The 20,094-nt window shown below is 54.6% G+C and overlaps 1 protein-coding gene and 1 long non-coding RNA gene across 5 annotated transcripts in view; one reads left to right on the forward strand and one right to left on the reverse strand.

Moving 5' to 3' along the window:
- The first annotated feature begins 751 nt into the window (after window positions 1-751).
- On the forward strand, window positions 752-2,042 carry LOC147191330 (uncharacterized). The gene is made up of 2 exons (XR_015103557.1): window positions 752-873; window positions 1,033-2,042. It is a non-coding gene; the product is annotated as an uncharacterized LOC147191330 (long non-coding RNA).
- Window positions 2,043-2,801: 759 nt separating this feature from the next.
- The window catches only part of LOC147191331 (microtubule-associated serine/threonine-protein kinase 3-like), a 30,600-nt gene continuing 13,307 nt past the window's right edge, over window positions 2,802-20,094 (reverse strand). For 2 of the 4 annotated variants that reach the window (XM_086135557.1, XM_086135555.1), the window contains 26 exons: window positions 18,898-18,978; window positions 13,458-13,546; window positions 12,498-12,567; window positions 12,303-12,381; window positions 11,767-11,921; window positions 11,609-11,684; window positions 11,327-11,536; window positions 10,903-11,004; window positions 10,686-10,818; window positions 9,520-9,581; window positions 9,333-9,424; window positions 9,034-9,242; window positions 8,801-8,939; window positions 8,533-8,665; window positions 8,226-8,391; window positions 8,047-8,148; window positions 7,843-7,965; window positions 7,418-7,530; window positions 7,224-7,354; window positions 6,973-7,151; window positions 6,325-6,513; window positions 6,013-6,242; window positions 5,804-5,926; window positions 5,530-5,666; window positions 5,237-5,421; window positions 2,802-5,153 (listed from right to left, as the gene is read on the reverse strand). In XM_086135557.1, coding sequence (XP_085991683.1) covers window positions 2,950-5,153; window positions 5,237-5,421; window positions 5,530-5,666; window positions 5,804-5,926; window positions 6,013-6,242; window positions 6,325-6,513; window positions 6,973-7,151; window positions 7,224-7,354; window positions 7,418-7,530; window positions 7,843-7,965; window positions 8,047-8,148; window positions 8,226-8,391; window positions 8,533-8,665; window positions 8,801-8,939; window positions 9,034-9,242; window positions 9,333-9,424; window positions 9,520-9,581; window positions 10,686-10,818; window positions 10,903-11,004; window positions 11,327-11,536; window positions 11,609-11,684; window positions 11,767-11,921; window positions 12,303-12,381; window positions 12,498-12,567; window positions 13,458-13,546; window positions 18,898-18,978 — 5,512 coding nt within the window. In that variant the 3' untranslated portion in view covers window positions 2,802-2,949. Of the gene's footprint in view, window positions 5,154-5,236; window positions 5,422-5,529; window positions 5,667-5,803; window positions 5,927-6,012; window positions 6,243-6,324; window positions 6,514-6,972; window positions 7,152-7,223; window positions 7,531-7,842; window positions 8,149-8,225; window positions 8,392-8,532; window positions 8,666-8,800; window positions 8,940-9,033; window positions 9,243-9,332; window positions 9,425-9,519; window positions 9,582-10,685; window positions 10,819-10,902; window positions 11,005-11,326; window positions 11,537-11,608; window positions 11,685-11,766; window positions 11,922-12,302; window positions 12,382-12,497; window positions 12,568-13,457; window positions 13,547-18,897; window positions 18,979-20,094 lie in introns of all 4 variants that reach the window. The other 2 variants (XM_086135558.1, XM_086135554.1) reach the window with 2 other exon arrangements.

The raw sequence follows: 20,094 nt of genomic DNA on the forward strand, positions 1-20,094 counted from the left end.
TCTCACACTGCCTCTGCTGTTACCCCAAAGTCAGCTTCTGGGTGAAGGGCACCAACAATTTTCCACCTTTGGAGTCTGCAAATAAGATGTGTTGGCTGTTGTCGGTCCAGGATAGACTTTTTATTTTGCACTCAATAAATATGCTATATTTAAAAAAAAAAATCCCTAAAACAAAAACATTTAAAAAGACTGAAAAAAAAATCACAAACCTGCTCTCAAAACTCAATTCAAACTGGCTTGAGAAAACAAAAGTCAAAACGAAATAAAAACAAATGACAAAACCAAAACAAACCCTCGAGCAGATAACCAGAAAAGGAGGGCACCCGACCTTGAACCGTGTGGAACACCAAAGACCGTTAACATAGATTACTAGACACAAAATGGGCGTGGAGGGGCAATTTTCCCTGAGGTCATATCGGTTGTAACAGTGGCATTGGCTTGTCTCGCATGTAAGAGACAAAATGTCCTGTGTTGACACTTAGCCGTGTTGTTGCGAGAGCAGAGGGAGGCGGGAGAAGGAAGACATCCGTTCAGCTGTCCCGCCTTCGAGCAGAGTGGACGGTGTTCGTAGAATGTTGGTGCGCTCCAGCGGAACACTGTGTGACTTGGGGCCAGGCCAACGCTGCAGCTCGCCAATCTCATGTTCCAAAACTCAGCCGCTGGATGAGCTTTAGCCTCTGCCGCGGGGAGGGAGGGAGGAGGGGAGGGGAGGGGGGGGGGACGGGTTGGTTCAGTCACAGGTTAGAAGATTTGTGTTTCCGTGTACCAGCATATGTGCTCCGGGACATCATGTGCACCTGAGCTTTGTTTTCACACGGATTCTTGTGTTCTTCTGCCACTTTTTTTTTTGCGGTGCGGTCATGTGCTTCTAAGGTACGCTCAAATATCATCTCCGCAAAAAAAGAATGACATTTTAATAAACAGATCAGACGACAGATGAACAATATTGATTGATCTTTCGATAGCTCGACGGGCGGTGATAGATCGAGACTGACGGAGTGAAAAAAGAATAAAATATCTCTCGTTTCACAGCGATCGACACGGATTGATGGAAGAGTGTCAACTCTCGCAAACTTTCTCTCCTCACACTCGCCCGATGACTGGAGTCACGTGGGCCGTGAAACTTGTTGATGATGTCAATCACGGCACGCTCCTGCAGATTGGGGGGAAGGGGGGGGGGGGGTGCAAAAACAGGGAAACCTGTCGGGTTTCATTTTTCACCAAATGGACACACACTGTAGGTGTGTGTGCGTGTGCCTAGTCGAGAATTTCCCTGCGATTGGCTGGCGACCAGTCCAGGGCAAAACTGCTTCTCTCGACAAAAAAACTAATGAATTAATTCAAGATTCCAAATTAACGACGGGGAGATTTGCATCGACGTATGGCTTGGTTACAAATGGATCAACAGCGCCACCTGACGGTCACCGGTGAATCCTCCTCCTCTATGGTGACTTGAGACAGAAGAGCAAAAAAAGCCAACGTGTCGTCAGATTCATGATTTTCTTTATTCTCGCGATGACGCAACATTCGAAGTATATAAATATCTGGGGTTGTTCTTTTTTTTTTAATATACAACATCTATGACATCCATAGAGCGTTTCTCCTCGGGCAAAATACAAAAACTCAATAACAACTTTTTATTGCACATCTTAAAAGACCAAAAAGCAAGTGGGAAGCAAACATGGCTCACGCTCGTGTTTGCACAGTGGAAATAACAGCACAGTGGAGACGGACGGGATGGGCGCACTGCTTGGAGATGACTTTTTTTTTTTTTCTTCCCCCCTCCACACCAAAGCCCGTCCGTGGGTGCCACACGACACAAATTTTGGCAAAATGAGCACGATACAAAAATATACAGCGGTGAAGGCGGTAAACAGACATCAATGTGCTTTCGACTGGACGCTTGAATGGCTCCGTTAGAGACAAATGAGTCCCCACCCCCACCCCCACCCCTTAATTCACTACGCCCGAGCTGCGAGCGTTTTTAAGGTGCATTTGTCAATTCCTACAATAAAAAGCCAAAAATCAATCTCAAACTTCAACTCACTCGTGTTGATTTTTTTTAAAGGCCTCAAAATGGGTGAATTGCGCAAAGCTAAGCCTTACTAATGCGACAACAAAGTGAAGCGACGCTACGACTTGAGATCATGTGAGCGCCCCCCCCCCACAACCAATCACTGCACCACGGAGGCCCAAGGACCCCCGGACGTAAAAGATTATGATCCTTGAAGCGACACATGCTCACAATCCAAAGTCACGTGACACTTTTCCTGCAAAACATCGAGAGCGTACAAGGTCACGTCTTGGAAACAATCCAGGCACCACCGAACCCCCCCCCCCCCCCCCTCCCACCCCGGGGGGGCATCATGCGTCAAAAACATACAGAACGTTAACAACATTCTCTCAAACAATGATAAGTCACTTAAATCCCTCCAATCTGAAGTCATGCGACGCCGACCTGTCAAATGTTACGAACATCTCATGACAGTTCTTATAAGCGACGCCGTCGAGACGAGCCTGCATGGTCTGAGGTCTTTTGAAAGAATGGAAACCCCCTCCCCCCCCCAAAAAAAACCTCCTCCCTACTCAGTCTTTGTCATCTAAGCAAGATGCTCACAATCCGAGGTCACGGTGCATCTTTTTGGGACCCGCGTGCGCTGCTCGTCGTCCTGCATGTCGGGGCCCCGACGACATTCTCCGTCTCACAGTTTTATTTGCGTAATGCTACATCGATGGCCGCGCGTTCCCAAGGAGGAAGCCGTTCGCAACCGGACGCTCCGAGACCAATCCAAAGCGCACAAAAAGGAATGTGAGGACGCCTTTGACCGCCAGTGGATGCTAAGCGCCGCGGCGGCGGCTCGACCGCATCAAAGCAACAAGGCGGGTCCAAGCTGGTAAAACGAGAAGGTGTCGATGAAAACGCGCAAATGTTCATTTTGCGTCGGGGAGTCACACGCGGCGCCTTCCCTCGGCCAGAGTTTTTGTCCGTGCCCCCGCGCGGGTCTCGTTTGCGGTTTCTCGACGCGCCGGTTTTTTCTTGGCCAGCTTGTCGGGGGGCAGCGCGTCGTCGGGGGCGTCCACGGGGTCGGCGCTTGCCCCGGCTTGTCCCGGGTTGGGGTTTTTTGGCTTGGATTCGCGCTGCTCCTTTTTGGGCGAGGGCTCTTTCCGCTCGGGCGGCTTGGCGGCCTTCTGAACTTTGGCCTTTGAGTCGGCGCTTTCTTTGAGCGCCGGAGGGCATTTGGGTTCCGGCGGCTCGGCGCTGGCGGGCGGCGACTGCGCCGATCCCTCACCGGCGGGGGACGACGTCGGGTCCTCTCGGTATGAAGGTTTCGGATCGTGGCCCGGGTCGGACTGGGGGCCGGATCTGGTTTTCTTTCCGGGGACAAAAGTGTTTTCTCGAGGACACGCGGCAGCGGCGACTGCGCCGTCCTGCCCACGAGAGGTGCAAAGTTCTGAGCTCCTCGGAACGTCCGGCGGCTCTGAAGCGACTTCGGCCTCGGGATGGTCCGGCGCCGGACGCTCTTCCTTTGGCGCCGGCGCGACGCCCGCCGACACGTCGCCCGGGTTGAACACGGACGCCGTTTGTGCAGCAGCCAGCGCCGCTTTTGGATCAGTAACCTCTTTCGAGGCGGACCTGTCACAGGGAAGGGGAAAGCTCGGAGCGCGGGCGGCCGCGAGAGAACAATTCCCGCCGACTCGCGGCTGATCCGCTTCGTCATCCTGGTCTTCGTTGCTGACTTCCCGAATGGAGGGCGTCTTCCCGTAGGAGAAGTGCGAGCTGTGGCGGGCGGCGGCCACCTTGGCGCAGGGTCTGCTCTCCTGCTTGGAGCCGTCACAACGATGTCCGCTCTTGGGTTTGTCCCCGAGCGGACGCTCCTTGGGGAAGACGTTCGGGCAGGGGGCGGCGTCATGACCCGAGGGGCACGCCAGAGGACTTTTGGGCTTGTCCGGAGCTCTCGGCTGCCGTTCGGCGGCGTTCTGTAGCCGCGGGGGAGGGCCGGCCGATCTGGCTAAGCACGGATCCGTTTTGGAGACCCTGGGCCCCGAGAGCAGGCCGATGTCCAGGGTGCCCTCCAGAGGCTTGAGGGGGGACGCGTGGCGTCCCTCCAGTTTGTAGTCGGACGACGCCTTCCTCAGAGGACACTCGCCCGACGAGATGAGCTGCAGCTTCTCCACGGCGCTCTCCCCTCGTCCCGAGAACGCCTTGGGGGCCGTCGGACCTTCGGCGCCCGAGCCGGCCTTGGGGCGCTCGTGAGCCGCCGCGTCCGGCAGGAGACTTTTCGAGCGGGCGGCGGCGGAGAGTCGACACGCAAAGTCGTCTCGCTCCTCGAAGGAAAGTCGCTTCCTGGTGAAGTCCACGCTGGCGGCCTTGAGGTCGGCGGAACGCTCCGTCTTGTCTTTGGCCGCCCGAGGATGCGAGCGCTCCGCGTCGCCGGCGGCGGCCGAGTCGCTGGCCAGGAGTTTTTTGTACAGAACGTCTTTCAGGGCCACGCTCGCCGTCTCGCGGCAGAGGAAGCCGTCGGCGCCCGACGGGTCGGGTTCCCGCTTGGTGGGCGTTTTGTCGAGCTCCTCCGGCGTCTCCCGGCGTTCCCTGCGGCCCGCCGGCCTCTTCAGGCATCCCTGCTCGACGGGCCGAACTCGCGGGACCGCCGCCGCCTCGCAGGCGTTCCCCTCAGAGGCGGCGCCGCCCTCGCCGGCGCACCCGTCCTCCCGATCCCGATCCTCCTCCCGCGTCACCTCCAGGCTTTGCTTGCGGCCGCACAGATGCTTCTTGTCGGCCGCGTAGGACGGCGCCAGCTTCTCCTCCGACTGCACTCGTTTCAGGAGCGGCGAGCGCGGCGGCTCGGCGCTTTTCGGCCTCGCCATGTGGCGGACGATGGCGGGCGGCGAGTGGATCTTGGCGGGGAAGGCCTGGGCGCCGAGCAGCGGGGAGGGCGAGCGCTGAGGGGAGGGGGGCTGCGGGGTCGGCGAGGGCGTGCGGGCCAAAGGGGAGAGAGGAATGCTCCCGGCGGACTTGCGCCGCCCCTGCCGGAGCCGCTGGCCCGGCAGCTTGGCCCCCAGACCGTGCAGGGTGCTGGGCCGGATGTGAGCGGAGCCCGCGGGGGAGTTTGGCGTGCTGGAGCTGGGCGAGCTGCTTTGGGACGAGTTGCCACCTGCAAAATGCCAAAAGAAAAAATCCATTGAGCGCACCGGAGAGAAAAGTCGACCAAAGACGGCACCGCCGCGACGAACCCACCCGAGAGGGTGAAGTCGGGAGGCGGGCGGAAGGCGGCGGTGGGCGAGCGGGGCGAGAGGCTGTGCGTGGGCGAGCCGGGCACGCTCTCTCCGGACGACAGCGAATGGTTGAGCGACGTGAAGCTGCGACTGGTGTGGAGCAGCGGAGACGGCTGCATGGCGAAACGCCGGAAAAGCGATCGCCGCCTGGCCGGGAGAGAACGATAAAATCATCACGGCGGCCGGCTTGGATTTTTTTCAACCGCGCAATTGAAATCCCCCCCCCCCCCCCCCCCTTGTGAGTCACTCCCGTGCCTCTCGGGAGTCTTCTCCTTTTTGGCCTTCTTGGCACGCCGCACCATCTTGCTCCTGTAGCTGTTCCTCCTGGCGGGGCCTCTTTTGATGGACGTGTTCTCGAAGGGGGTGGTGGCGATGGACACCTTACTGCCGCTCTGAGGGGGTGACCGAGAGGAGACGATCGCCACTTGAATCGTTTGACGTCGAGTTTGAAGGTGAAGCAGCGGAAATAAATCGCCGTCGTCGTTGTCGTTGCGCGGGCCCGTTGTCAAAATGGCGTCCGTACACTCACCTTGACTAAAAGCTCCACAACCTCAGTGTGGACGAGCCCGTGGACCGTCTCGCCGTTGACGTGCGTGATGAGGTCGCCGGCTTTGAGTCCGGCTTTCTGAGCGGGACCGCCGTCCTCCACGTTCTGTCGCGCAAAAAAAGAGGCAGCGGTCGGTTCGGTGGCGGCGTGGCGCGCCTCCGGGCCCGACGGAATCGCGCCGGCGGCCTTACCCAGACCATGTGGTAGACGGTGTAGACGTCGCCGTCGCAGGCGTACACGCGGATGGCCCGCAGCGTGAAGCCGAATTTCTTGCCGCTGCCGTGGATGACCACCGGCCGCCGCGCCGACGGCGAGGCGGAGGACGGGTCCCGGCAGGGGGAGGAGTCTCGCGAGGAGGAGGGTTCCGACGACAGCGAGTAAGGGGACAGCGGGCTGGCCAGCGGCGAGGCGCCGAATATGTCTGAGAGGACAAACCAGGTCAAGTCGGGGGGGGGGGGGGGGGTGGTGGGGGGGCTCCTTCGTGACTTTTGTGTTGCGCTGACCTGAGGGGATCATGAGGGACAGCGCGCCGGCGGAAACGGACTTGGGGACTTTGGGCGCCGTCCGAGGCTTCTCGTGCCCGCCGCCTGCGCCGGGTCTCGGGGAGACCGCGGATGCCGTCTGGTCTCCGTCCGGGCTGTGCACGCCTTCGCCCCGCGGCGTCAGCTGGTCCAAATGCTCAGAGAAACTCCCTGACAGGATGCAGAAAGTCAACGTACGTCGGAGTGAAGTGATTTCTTGCCGTTGTTTGTCATTTTTGATGACGGGTTTTTCGGCCTTAAAAAAAATAAAAGAAAAACGTTTTTTTTTTTTGGGTGGGGGGTCAAATTTGATATTTTTAAATGAATTTAAAACAATTTTCCATCAATAATCCAATGAAATTCATAATAATAATAAATAATTTAAAATAAATCTAAAAAATGGTTACATTTATTTGTCAAATCTGATATTTCCCGTCTAGTTTTCAACTCAATGTTTCTTTGATGCCAGAAAATAAAATACCGTCAACAAATCCTCAATAAACTCAAGGGAAAAAAAATGCAATTGTAAGGTATTGCTTACTTTATCTGCCAATGAGATTTTAGAATGATTTTTGCATCCTTTTACAATTTGAATAAAACAAACAAACCCGCCCCCCGTCCCCCCCGTACCGGAGAGCGTGGCCCCACTGCGGGTGCTGCCGGGCGTGCCGGCGTCGGGCTCGTCCCGCGGCAGCTCCCCCACGGCGAAGGAGGTTTTGCCGGACGACTCGTCGGCGTCTTGGCTCTCCGAGGCCGAGATGGCGAACTTGGGGAGCGAGGCGCCGTCGGCCGACGGCGACGGCGACGGCCTGCGGGACGCGCCGCAAATACGAAAGTGAGCTTTCGGGGAGCGCTTCGGTTTATCGGAGGGAGGCGTTTACATGTCGGTGAAGTCGGGCGTCCAGCCGAGCGAGTCTGGCGCGGGCGGGCTCTGGCTTTTCTTCTCTCCCGCGGCGGCGTCGTCCTCTTTCTCCTCGACGTGGCCGCGCGATAGGTCCAGACTGCTGTACACCTGAAAGACGAGAATCATCTCCCGATCGCGAACGTCGACGTCGCCGATTTTGGCGGCGCTCACCTTGGAGAAGCGGTGAGAGCAGGAGGAGAACTGGCGGAGCTCCACGTTGAAGTCCTCGTCGTTGGCGTCGTCGTCCTCCTCCGCCTCCAGGTGGCGGTAGCGCTCCGAGCGAGCTGCGGAGACGGAAAACCATGCTGACCCGCCCGCTCTTTGGCTCCATCGCCAAAACTTCCCATGAGCGGTTCTTACAGATCCCGTGAAACGGGAACAATGACATTCGAGTTCCTCGCTTTGGTGCCAATTGGCGCAAACGGTTTTAGGGGCGGGGCGCTCGTTCGCTTTGGGACTACGGCGTTTACATTTTTTTTTTTAAATCTCCACAGCGTTGTAGCACGGCAATAAAATGCAGGAAATTTCTCTCTCTTCGCCGCATCGATTCAGCATTTGGTCCCAAGTCTCAGAAAGTCCCGCCCGAGCCGACTCACTGTCAAAGTAGCTGGTGTCATCCTCGGACTCCAGCTGAGGGATGAACTCGGCCTTCTGCCGCAGGAGGCCGTTCCAGTCCAGGTGGTGGAAAAAGGGATGGCGCTTGACCTCGGCGGCGCCGCCTGCGGATAAAAACGCCATTCGCGGCAATCTTTTCCCGGCTCTCGTCGGAACGGTGCCGCCCGGGTCGGGTCGGCGCGTACCTGCGCCCATCCTCTCCAGAGGATTCTGTCTGAGCAGAACGCCGATGAGCTCTTGGGCCTCGGCGGGCGGCGCCTCCTCTCCGTCCGGCCAGTTGATCTCATCTGCGCACACGTCGGGAATGACCCCCCCCGTTTTCGATCGCCGCGGCTGCTCTCCGTTCGGGGCGTTCTCCACTGACCGCTGATGACCTGCCCGAAGAGCTCCTCGGGCGTGTCCCCGAAGAAGGGCACGCAGCCCACCAGGAACTCGTAGAGAATGATGCCCATGGCCCACCAGTCCACCGGTTTGCCGTAGCCTTGCCTCAGGATCACCTCGGGGGCGATGTACTCCGGCGTGCCGCACACCTTAAGCGCAAACAAATCCAAAGGATCGGCGATCCGCCGTCGCGGCAAAGTCGTGGGCCTTCAGCGGAAACCCAGAGGAGGGGCCGCAGATGGAACAATCCCCCCCCCCCCCCCCCCCCCCTTGCCGCCACGGCTGCTCACCTGCTTGTCAGAGAACTCGCGGGCGTCCTTCTCGATGTGGCCTTCGTACAGGTTTGTGGTCATGTTCATCAGGCCCACTTTGGACAGGCCGAAATCCGTCAGCTTGATGTGGCCCATGGACGTCACCAGCAAACTGACACAAAGGCACAGTTTTTTTTTTCCAAGATCGTAGACTCGAAAGTAGAGGGGGGGGGGGCCGGCCGGCCGAGGGTGAAAATCCGGCACAAAGCTCCTCCCCTCACATCAACATAATTGCTCAGGTCCTCACTTGTCCGGTTTGAGGTCTCGATGCACGACGCCGTAGTTGTGCAGGTACTCCAGGGCCAGCACCGTCTCGGCAAAGTACATGCGGGCCATGTCCACGGGAAGGGGGCCCATGTTTTTCAGCAGGGTGGCGCAGTCTCCTCCTGAAAAAAGGTCAAAAGGAAAGAAATTGCGTCAAAAGCCACGACGGAATCGCAAAGGTGCATTTTGAAACGGTCGCCGTTCGCGGCCGCCCACCTTCCACGTACTCCATGACCATGCACAGGTGGCGCCTGGTCTCAAAGGAGCAGAACATGGAGACCACGAAGGGGTTCTCGGCAAAGGTGAGGATGTCCCTCTCCACGAAGGCCTGCTGGATCTGGTTCCTCAGCATCAGGTTCTGCTTGTTGATTTTCTTCATGGCGAAACGCTGCTTGCTCTCTTTGTGCCGCACCAAGTACACCGCCCTGCCGCCGCAAACGGACAGCCGCTGAGGGGCTCGCTTCGTCGGCCCTCAAATCGGAAGCGCGAGTGCCGTTGAGGACGTTCGGTCTCACCCGTAGGCGCCGTTGCTGATCAGTTTGGTCAACTCAAAGTCCAATTCGCACGGTTTGCGTCTGGACCTCAAGGCGCCGCTCAAACTCTGGGACTGACGGCGGCGGCGGGAACAAAAGATGGAAATGTACTGTATATGCACCAAGGGGGGGGGGGGGGGGGATTCCAGCAATGATTGATATCACTTACGCAGTCTTCAGTTTCTGGAGTCTGCGCAATGCCGCTGTCACTGCTGCTGAACTGAGCCATCTCTGTACACCAAAAAACAAAGCCCAAAACCACAACCGGCATCGTCAGAAAAAAAAAAAAAAAAAAAAAAAGAAGACACAGAGAACGCATGCTCGCGAGTGCCGTCGCAGCATTTCATTGGACTGTGTGCGTCGCTTGTGAAAGGAAAACATTTGTTTGGAGGTTCGCGTCAGGCGTGTCCAAACTACAGCCCGGGGGGGGGGGGGGGGGGCATTTGCGGCCCGCCACGCTATAAATGGGCGACAAAAAAAAAAAAAGGTTTGCGTCAAAGACAAAACGGAAACCGGTAAGGGTGCTGACTGAGTCGATTTGGGGCGAAACGAAATGAGGTGGAAATGAGACTCATCTAAAAGTCATTAGCGGCCACCTTGCATCCTAATCAAAGCCGCCGAGGTCGGCGCGTGCCCGTTACGCCAGCGAGCGCGCAACACGCTTCTGCCGCCATTTGACATCTGCTCATGCTTCCTAATGGACGTCGATGTTCCGGTAGGCGGCGGGTCATTGGCGAGACAATCTGTTCAAAAAGACACGCTTTCACTTTCCTTGCTTTTACAGCCCAACTGAGACATCTATGGCACACCGTGACACCCCCCCCCCCCGCCCGGGTGCTTACATTTGTCGCCTCTGGAATTTTCATCCACCGTGTTGCTTTTTTTTTTTGTTTGTTTTGGACTCAAGAGCCATTAAAAAAAAACAAAAACTGTCGGTTATTAAAGAAGAAAAATATAGTGACCAAACATGTTGTTCATATAAGCAGTGTGCCTCAGCGTGAATTGCGGAATCTGAACAACCCCCCCGCCCCCCACACCTCGAAAATAAATGAAAACAAATCTCTCAATTATTATTCAATTTAATCCTGTTTATGTAGATTCGCGCAGGATTGAAGAAATGTACTCAACTCAAATGTATAGCGATAATATTATGCCACCAGATCATCTATGTTGTTGTTGTTGTTTTTTTTTTTTTTAAACTTACCTGTCTGAAATAGTTGATCCATTTTTTGAATTGAGTTGTACAGATTATAGGTCACACAGTTGGCGGAAAAAGTTTTGAAATGATTGGTATTGGTTTCGTTGATTTGAACAGAGGCGCGTGTGTGTGCGCACCTTCCAAAGGATCTCGGGTGAGTCCCAGCTGGCTGATGATGTAACGAGGGATGTCGGTCTTGATGCCCTGCCCCTCCTTAGCGTGGCCCTCGGCCGCCTCCAGGAGGTGGTAGAACTCCTCGGGGTCGAACTCCTGCACAGGGGCGGGGGGGGGGGGGGGGATGCCCGACGTGAGCGGAACTCCACAAAGCGGGCTTTGACGGCGGCGGCGGCGTACCAGACATTCCAGCAGCCGGGCGGGTCGTGCGATGACCATGAGGATCTTCTTAGCCAGCTCGCGGATGAAGTTGACCTCCTCGCTCTCGGAACGTTCGGTGGACTGCGCCGAGAGAGAAAGTCACGGTGGTGAATCGGACGGAAAGACGACGACAAACAACAACAACAAAAACGTTCAAATGTGAGACGCGTGTTTCGATTTTGCGCTCGGTCCGTTTATACGCGACGTATACATTCTTTATTTGGGTGGGCGGTACCGAAACTTGTCCCGCTCGCCACCTGTTGGCATTTCTCGCCATCTTCTCCTTAGAAACTGTGCCCGGAGCAACAAAGCGCGGCCATCCGCAGGGATGCGGCGGTCATCGCCGCGCTCGGCAAAGACTCGGATTCGGCGTTTTGGAGCCGGACCGCGACGGCGCGCTCACCTCCTGCACGAGCCTCTCCAGCTTGTCGGTGAGCTCGCAGAAGTAGCTGGAAGTGACCAGGCCCAGCCGGCTCTTGTCCAGGCAGTCGCGCGCCAGCTCGATGATCTGGTGGCGGGCGAAGCCGAGCACGCCGTCGGCCAGCGGCAGGACGCTCTCGGGAGAGTTGCCGCGGATGATCTCCTGGATTTTCTCCTCCATCTGAGCGGTGGCCTAAAGACGAGCGCGCCAAGGTCACGACGGGGGGCGCCGTGAGGTCGGGCCGCACGGAATGTCGGCGGCCACCTTGGGGAAGCGCTCCTTGTACACGTGATTCATCATGATGATCTCGTGGTCGTAACAGGACGGCGACCTGCCGGGGCTGCCGAGAAGAAACAACCAAAGCGCGGCGGTGATGCGGGCGCCGCAACTTTTTTTTGGGCAAAGCGCCGCGGGCGACCCACCTGAGGCTGCGCGAGCGCGGCCGCATGCCGGCCCCCCGGCGACGCTCGTCGGCGGAGATGTTCTCGGTGCAAAAGTGCTTAGAGAGGAAGTGCAGCTCGTCCGGCGTGGGCTGAAAGGGCAGCTGGTGCAGCTTCTCCTGTGATGAACAGGACGACTGGAAGTGAAACAAATATACATTCAACAAGAAAACAACACACTTGTTTGTCAGTCAGCGCAAAGTCTTCGTTGTCGCGCTAGGCGGTAGGAAGCGAGGCCGTTAGCGTTGGCGCTGCAAAGCGGAAAATTGAACAAGGCGTAAATGTCATTCGTGAAGAATGAAACGTGCTAAATGGATTAAAAAAAAAAAAAGACGTACAGTTAACTCATTCACTCCCAAAGACGTTTTTAAACGTCTTCTCAGACTTGGCTGGTATTGAATGAGCTAACGGCTATTTATGAGTGACACCCCGTTTGTACGTGCCTATCAACACCACTAGATGGCAGCAACTCCAAAATGTCATCGGATAACGCCCGCGCACGGTTCTCGGATACTCACCGAGACGGTGGAGTTGGGCGTGTTGGTTCCATATCCCGAGGAGGGAAGGGAGGCCAGCGACCAGCGACGACCATCGCTCCTGACGGGCGCAAACGCAAAAAAAGCCAAAACAATGCACCACTCGTCTTCCGAGCCACAAAACGACGACGACGACGACAACAACGACGACAACGACGACAACGACGGCGCCGCCACCTTCGTGCAAAGGAGAAATGAGCCGAGGCGCTGGGGGAGAAGTTCCTCGGGCTGTCCTGCGGACTCGTGCCTGCGGGAGCAAACACAAATGAGTTTCCCCTCGCGCGGGACTTGATCCGTCAATGCTCCCTGACTGAAATTCTGCATCCGTCGCTCATCAAGGTGGCGCCGGTAAAAAGCGCTCGCCGGCCGCCGCGGGTGGAGCATTTCAAGCAAACGCGTGGGGGTTTTTTTTGTTTTGTGTTTTTTTTTTTTTTTTTTTTGCGCCGCCAAGGGCAGGAAATAAAACGCCCCCGCGGTCAAGGAGAGCTTCCTCTCCGGAGGCTCTCCGCTTCCTCCAAACACACAAATCGCTTCGGTGACGCCCGTGCGCCTCTTGTGCATTTTCATCACCCGACATTCTGTTGGCTCGGTCGATTCAGTGGTGAATTCGATTTATAAAAGGCCGGGGGGGGGGGGGGGGAATCCAAACAAAAACAAAAGTTGATCATTGTTTTCCTGAGTGAGATTTTGATCCGACACAAAGAGTCAAAAGTTCGGAGTCTGAAATTCCAAGGATTCGGACAACTCGATGCGAAGCAAAACGCTTCATCCGGTCGCAAGATAAGTAATGATGACATTGATCAAAGCTCAGCGTTGCATCTTGCGGATTTGAAACAATCACATTACGCTTTACTTCAGGAAACTCCACTTTGCTTGATGCACAATGCCAGAGACGGACGGCCTCGCAAATAGCTTCCACGTGGAAGCGCTGACACTTCCAAAAAAAAAATCGCCTATTGGAAGACAAACTGTAAATATAGTAATAAATCAAGAATCCATTTTGGACTAAGGATAAAATAAAACGTAGACAAAGCGAAATTTGCGTGACGACAAAACAAAAGGACGCACCAATCGGTCATCGTATGTCGGATGAGCGACGACCACGACGTGATGCGAGTGAACGAACGAACGAGGCACCTGCGAGAGACGAGAGGGGCGAGTGGGGTCGCGGTAAACCGGTGGACTGGCCGCTTCCGATCAGGCTTTTCCTGTTGCTCGTCCGACAGCTGCGAAAAGAAATCAGCAGTCAGTGAGCGCGAGATCGCGATCGGAATCCGTCTCATCGCTGCAATCGCAAGCATTCACTCGGTGCTCTCTCACCATTTAGTCATACGTTTCGGGGATGTTAATTTCTTGATTTAAAAAAAATAAATAATCCTGACACAAAACTGCGTGTGTGCGCGTCACAGCTTCAAAGGAGGAGATGACGACGGAGAGGCTTGAACACACCGACAGACGCACAACAGTCCCGCCAGGCGGGAACAATCGGGCCGCGTCGGCGAGCGTTCCGTACGCCAGGAACACTCCAAAGAACAATGGGGAGCTCTGTGCGCGTGTGTCAAAATGCCCGAGTAGGCAGACCGGGCGCGGTCGTCAACGCATCGCTGCAGAGGTCACACAGAGCGCCCCGTTGTCGCGCCTGCCGTCACTGCTGAGCTACACACTTTGATGACAACCGTATCCGACGGTAACAAGGTTTGGATGCATGCTTAGATATCATACTTTGCCATTAAAGACCCCCCCCCCCCCCAAAATGAAACATTTTGCAAATTGGACAACACAGATTAAAGTGTTGTTGACAAAATAAGAAGAGCGGCGAGCGAGGCGCCAAGGCGTCGCGTGTCCTCGCCGCCATCGAGGGAGCTCATTAGGTGGCCGGCTCGCGCGCAAGCAAACGCAGCGTGCGTTCCCTTAACTCATTCACTCCCAAAGACGTTTTTAAACGTCTTTTCAGACTTGGTCCAGAATTGGCTGGTACTGAATGAGTTAAGTGTGGATCGACACGCGGCCCTCCGCCGGACCGCCAGCCCGCTCGCTCGCGGCTAATCCGCTAGCAGGAGCGCGCCGACGCGCGGCAAAGGGCCGGCCGATTTGCCGCGCGCGGACCGTCCCGATTTGGGTGGAGTGAGACCCCTTCTTTGTTTAACCGTGCGCTCATTCACGGTGACGGAGTGAAAAGCATCTGGTCCACAGGTGCGGGCGTCAAAGCGGATCAGGTTTAACGGCGTCTATTTATACGCGCCGGCTTCGGATTAGGCCGGCTGGATGCCACGCCGCCGCCCAATCGGCCCTCGGCACGCTTGATCCTCGCGCGCTTCCTGCCGCTGCGTTTGGATCAAAGAGTCGCTCGGCGGTTAGCGCCCACTTACGCTGAGGAGACAGTGAGGATCCCCCCCACCCCCCTTTCACGCCGGCCTGAGTTCAGAGCCCAATGGTACAACGGTACGTGCGGAATAGGAGGCCGGCGTAAAAGCTAGCTCAGTTGGTCAGTGAGAAAGGGGCTAATGCTAAAGGGGGGCGGGCGGGGGTAGCAATTTACAAAAACAAGCCCCACTTTCTGTCGTATTTGTCGAGTTGAAAAATCGCAAACATCGATTTGAATTGGATTCATCGTTCAGCCCGAAAAAAATGACGCGATCAGGCTCACGATATGCAAGAGCGGGGTTTCGCCTCCAAGCAAAACCGAGAGGGGCCGGAAACAAACGGCCGAACGTCTTTTGAATAACAGGCCAAGGGGGGGGAATCATCAATTAGGTTTTTGTGGGCGGAGGCTTTTATTTTCCATCCCTGGTACAAAGTGCTCTCAATCTGTCAAAACGAGCCTTTTAACTTATTTTGGATATCAAGCGAGGCAAAAATAGACGGCGATAAAGGAAACAAACGCAGCCGGGGCTCAGAGACGTCGCCTTGTGCCGTCAGAGCTGTCGGGGGGGCGCCGACTCGCATCAACCACAAAGCTACTTCGTACGACGGCAAAGTGGCATCTCTGACAATTACGGCCTCGATTCGTCGTGATGAAAAAACTAAAAATAACGCGCACGCACACAAATGGCGGACGTAGAAGCGGACGTCCTTTGGCCACACCCCACGCCGATGACGGCTACGTTGTGAAGGATGCCCCTGAGAAACCGGATGATGACCGCCACTCAACTGCAGGCACCTTTTTTTGGGGGGGGGGGGGGGGGGTCACGTCAGACCATTGGCAAACGTTGACATCAGCGCGGTTTGCCTGCTCGACGACCCGGGGAAAAAAATAAGTTTTTCTTACAAAGTCCTCCTACAAAGTCCGATTTTTCCACGCGCCATCTGTATAAACCCCGAGTGTGTTGGAATGTTTCACGGACTGCAACAAGCCAGCCACTATTTACTGCTAAGCCGTTTTCCAAGTAGGTCAGGACGTGGATTAAAAATGAAAAAAAAAAATGAATTTCTATCGCAGTTCAATCCATTTGCAAAGACCTTGCGGATGTCGCGGCGTAAACACGGCGTCTCACGACGGTCGTTCGGGGACGCCAATTTTCGACGCGGCGAGAATGTCAGACGCCGCCGCCGAGTTCCCTTCGAGGGCCAACGACAATCTTGCGGCGATGCCGCCGCGCGTTGAGGAATGGAAGCGTGCTGCTATCGAGCGGGATTAGGGAAGGCAAATTGAAGACGCGGTGATGTCGCTCAGGTGTCTTCAAAAGGGATTTTCGTTGCGGCATACATACAGGGGTTATCTTCTCTCCGAGTAGTGTGCTTCAAATACACCCCCCACCCCCAAATATATCATATATATAAATCATCATAATGAATAATATGACTTCATTCTCAAATGGTGCCGATGTACCTCCAAAAAAAACATCAATTTATCGCATTTAGTACGGCTTTAATGTTGATGACGATGATTTTAGCTGGCTTTTTTTTTTTTTAACTAAATCAAGACGCCACACCCAAATTCGCCCCAACCCATCCCAAGATTTGGTTGTTGTTTTTGCAAACAGAAACAAAAACTGCGAGCCGACTGCGGTAACACGACACATGACAACCGTCTGTAAACACGGCCCGAGTCCAGAAAGCACGTTGCGGCACGCTCCCGTCTCAGGTTGAGCGCTCAACTTTGGGCGGCGAGAAATGCGGCACAGTCAAAGTTGGACGGCGCCGTCCCAGCATTACATTCCCACATGACGTCAAAGTCGCGACGGTAAAAAAAAAAAAATCTAAAAATGCCTGGATACGACTTTGTTCTCATACATTTGTATTATTATTAGCATCTATCTGGTAACTATATGACGCAATTCTTGTTAGATAAAATAAGAGTATAAGACAACAACTTTGGATCTGGATTTGAGGAAAAAAAAAATTCTGTTTCTATTGCTGAGTCCCAGAAGCAAGCGGAATTATCTTTGTCTTTTTTGGGGGGGGAAGACATTTCTTGTAAATTCTGATTATTTAAATTGATAAGCACGACAAAACAGCCTCTTATTACGCGGGGGAAAAAATTGTATATATTTTTTAAAATGTCATTTTATAACTCAAGAAAATAGGAAATAGGATTGCGACTTTTTTCTACAAAAGATTTTTGTTCAAAATATGCAATATTTAACTTGATAACCGACTCCTTAGCTCTCTTTCAAAGTTAACAAAAGGTCGGGAAAAAAAACAATAAGATTACGTCTTTTTTTCTAAGAATAAAAATTCTCTTGGAAAGTGCGAATATTTGGAAGAAACGTCCAAAAAAAAAAAAAAAAAAAATTGGCCCACTCTCACAAAAGATTTCATTTCGAGTCATTTTAACAAAGAAAAAAAAAAAAACTCCATCTCAGTTGCTCCATCCAGCCAGAATAACGTGACAATGCCCTAAACCAGACGCAATAACCGGCTATAAACACTCCCCCCCCCACCCCCGGTCCAGAAAGCACGTCGCGGCACGCTTCCGTGTCAAGCTCATTCCAAAGCAATCCGTCCCAAGGACAAGGGCGGAGAGCGGCTGGCTACCTTTGGGAGCGTCGCAGGCGAGCTCTTCCCAAGAAATGCGGCGCGTAAAAGTTGGCCATGGGCGTCCACGCGCCGCAATCCCCCCCCCACACGCCGTCCGAGTCGGGACGGAGCAGCGGGAGCTGAGCGGCGGCACCGCTCGATTGGAAGCGGCGACATTGGCGTTGCGCGTTCGGCTGCGGCATGAGGACGCGCCGTCCTCCCGCGGATAAAAAAGAGGTAATCCCCCCCCCCCCGGAGGGATCTCCGGTTGGACGATCCAGGTCAGGTTGCAGGGGAGCTGCGACGGGCGAGGGCAGCTGACTCTTTGTTTGCAACGTAACCGGCACCTAGCGCCGATTACGCGGTGGGCGGAGACTGACGGAGGAGGAGGAGGAGCTGGAGCATCATCCTTCTCTTGGGTCGCCTCCAAAAGTCGGACAGGTCATCGTATGCATGTGGGAATTCCTCCAGTTGTGTTCGAAACACAAAGGAGGGAGAGTGGACCCATGTATACCGGAACCAAATCTGCTGTTTTTGCCTGATTTCTTTTTTTGGGGGGGGGGGGGGGGGGGTCGGTCATGTTTGACTGTCACTATCTTTGTGTTACGGTATGTAATGTGTGTTTAAAAAATATACAAAAACCAACAAAAAGGACAAACGCTCCCCAACCCTGGAGAACACCCCCCCCCCCCGCTCCCAATTTGACCCCTTTTGATACGTCTCACATTGGGGACGTGCCGATTGGCACCGCGGCGAGCATTGTGTCACGCCGCCGATGAATTTGGCGGCTGGGAAAAGCTCGGGTGGGGGGGGGGGGGGGACTTTAGGATGGAGGCACGACCTCACGGGAGGGAGAGCAAAGTCCCAGCTGCGCTAAAAAAACAAAAGTCGCCCGCTCTGCAATAAAAGACGAGAGATAAGAGCCGACGCGGAGCGGCGTGATTTTTCTCGGCTGCCTTTGGCACTCTCTTCACATTCGAGTGAACCGACGCCCGCGAAAAATCATTGCAAATGTTCGGCACACCTCTTAATGCAATTTCATCACGGGATCAGATCGGCGCAAAGTCCGAATTTGACCCTCTTGCGATCCTATTCGACATCTCCGCATTTTGAATTCACGCGACTCGGCCGTCTTTCGGGATCATTTCAACGGCGGCGAGATAAGCCGCGCATCGTCAGCTTCGTTTTGACCCCCATATGACGCAAAGACAGACGGGGGACTCTCAAAAGGTTTACGGTTGCCTATGGAGGCCACAAGATGGCAGCAAAGCACGACTTTTCTATGAAACGGAATGAAGCTCCTCCATTCACTTCGCCATAGTTCCCTTGGCAACATTACAGGAAAAGACGAGTAGAGAAAGCTGAACCCTATTTGCGCTTAATCAGACCCACGTTGGTGGAAAAACGTTTCCAAATGAATCGTCTCACATCGTTTAGTTTTTGTTGTTATCTTTGGACAGTTTTGCCCATTCTTTGTTTCAACCCCATAATGATTTCATTCCATTTTTGCCGTTACGTACAATGTGGGGGAAAAGTCAAGCGCGGCGCTCGATCACCACGCGGCTATTTTGACGCCGTGCAGCAGGGCGGGCGGGCGGGCGTGGCGCCACTCGCTTACCTCCAGAAGTGAAAGGCGTGCAGAGGGCTGCACGGACTGCAAGGACTAGTGGGAGTGGGGCTCAAACTTCGAGGCGTGAGGCTGCAAGTTAAACGGAGCAAAGTGAAATAGTTCACACTTTCCACCCCCCCCAACACGCACACACCCACAGGGTAGATTACGAAGGCCGGTCATGTGCACTCGGCCGAGGCGTTTGTCTCTCTTCTGGAGTCAGATGAATGGCTTTGACATTGTGTCTCCTCTGTGGTAGGAATAAAAAATAAATAAAAGACACCACGCAGTGTCGCTGCAGTGTTGAGGTCACGCTGAGGTCAGCAGATTTTACTGCAGTGGGTTTAGAAACTCATTAGCATCAGATTACGCCTACATGAAAGCCACAAATCTAATTCTGCTTTTTTTTTAATCACATAAAATGTAACCATTTTAAGATGTGTTTTTTTTTACCCCCCCAATGCACTGCGGTCTTCACTTTCTGAAGCCACACTGGGAAGACAGAAAAAAAAGTGACTCTTGTTACCGGCAACAACAAAAGGATTCATTGATCATTTTAACAAACTAAATGTAACAAGATTTTAGTCTGGACGACGAGCTTTATTTTTAATTTGTCCACCAGATGGCGCTACGCTGCCTGGATTCAAAGCATGCAGCAAGGTTTCACCCCTTTTAAGGTCGCAACCCAACGGCACCACCTGGTGGACAAATCCTCAGTGGCCAACGGAAGATTTATTTGACCTGCCAAACGGCAGACCGACGACGTCAGTAATCCCCCCCCCCCCCCCCCAACAACTGAAAAAGACAGTCCAGAGGGTCTTGGCATTGGGCCGGTTCCCAGTTCAAGGTAAAAGGTTTTGAAAACAGCCGCAGTTTCAAAACGGCTGAAACTCGAAATAATAGGATTAGCGCGGACCCGCAAAATAACCTTGACAGAGGGTCTGGGAAACGCACAGACACATTGCGGGTACAGAAAGAACTGCATTCCAAGAACCGTGTCCCCCCCCCCCCGCTCTTTCACCCACCATTGCGGATTAGACACCAGAAGGGGGACAAACACCTCAAGTCTGCCGCATATGGCAACCAAAAGACGGCAGGAAGAAGCTGCCGCAGTCAGCGGTGACCTGCTAACACCGCGGCTGCTTCCGACGTTTACATTGCGGCATGTGCATCACGCGCGCACGTGCAGCAGCAGCAGCCCCCCCC

The sequence above is a fragment of the Hippocampus guttulatus genome, chromosome 17 (assembly GCF_054856545.1).
Source record: "Hippocampus guttulatus isolate MCC_2025c chromosome 17, RoL_Hgut_1.0, whole genome shotgun sequence".
Taxonomy (NCBI): Eukaryota; Metazoa; Chordata; class Actinopteri; order Syngnathiformes; family Syngnathidae; genus Hippocampus; species Hippocampus guttulatus.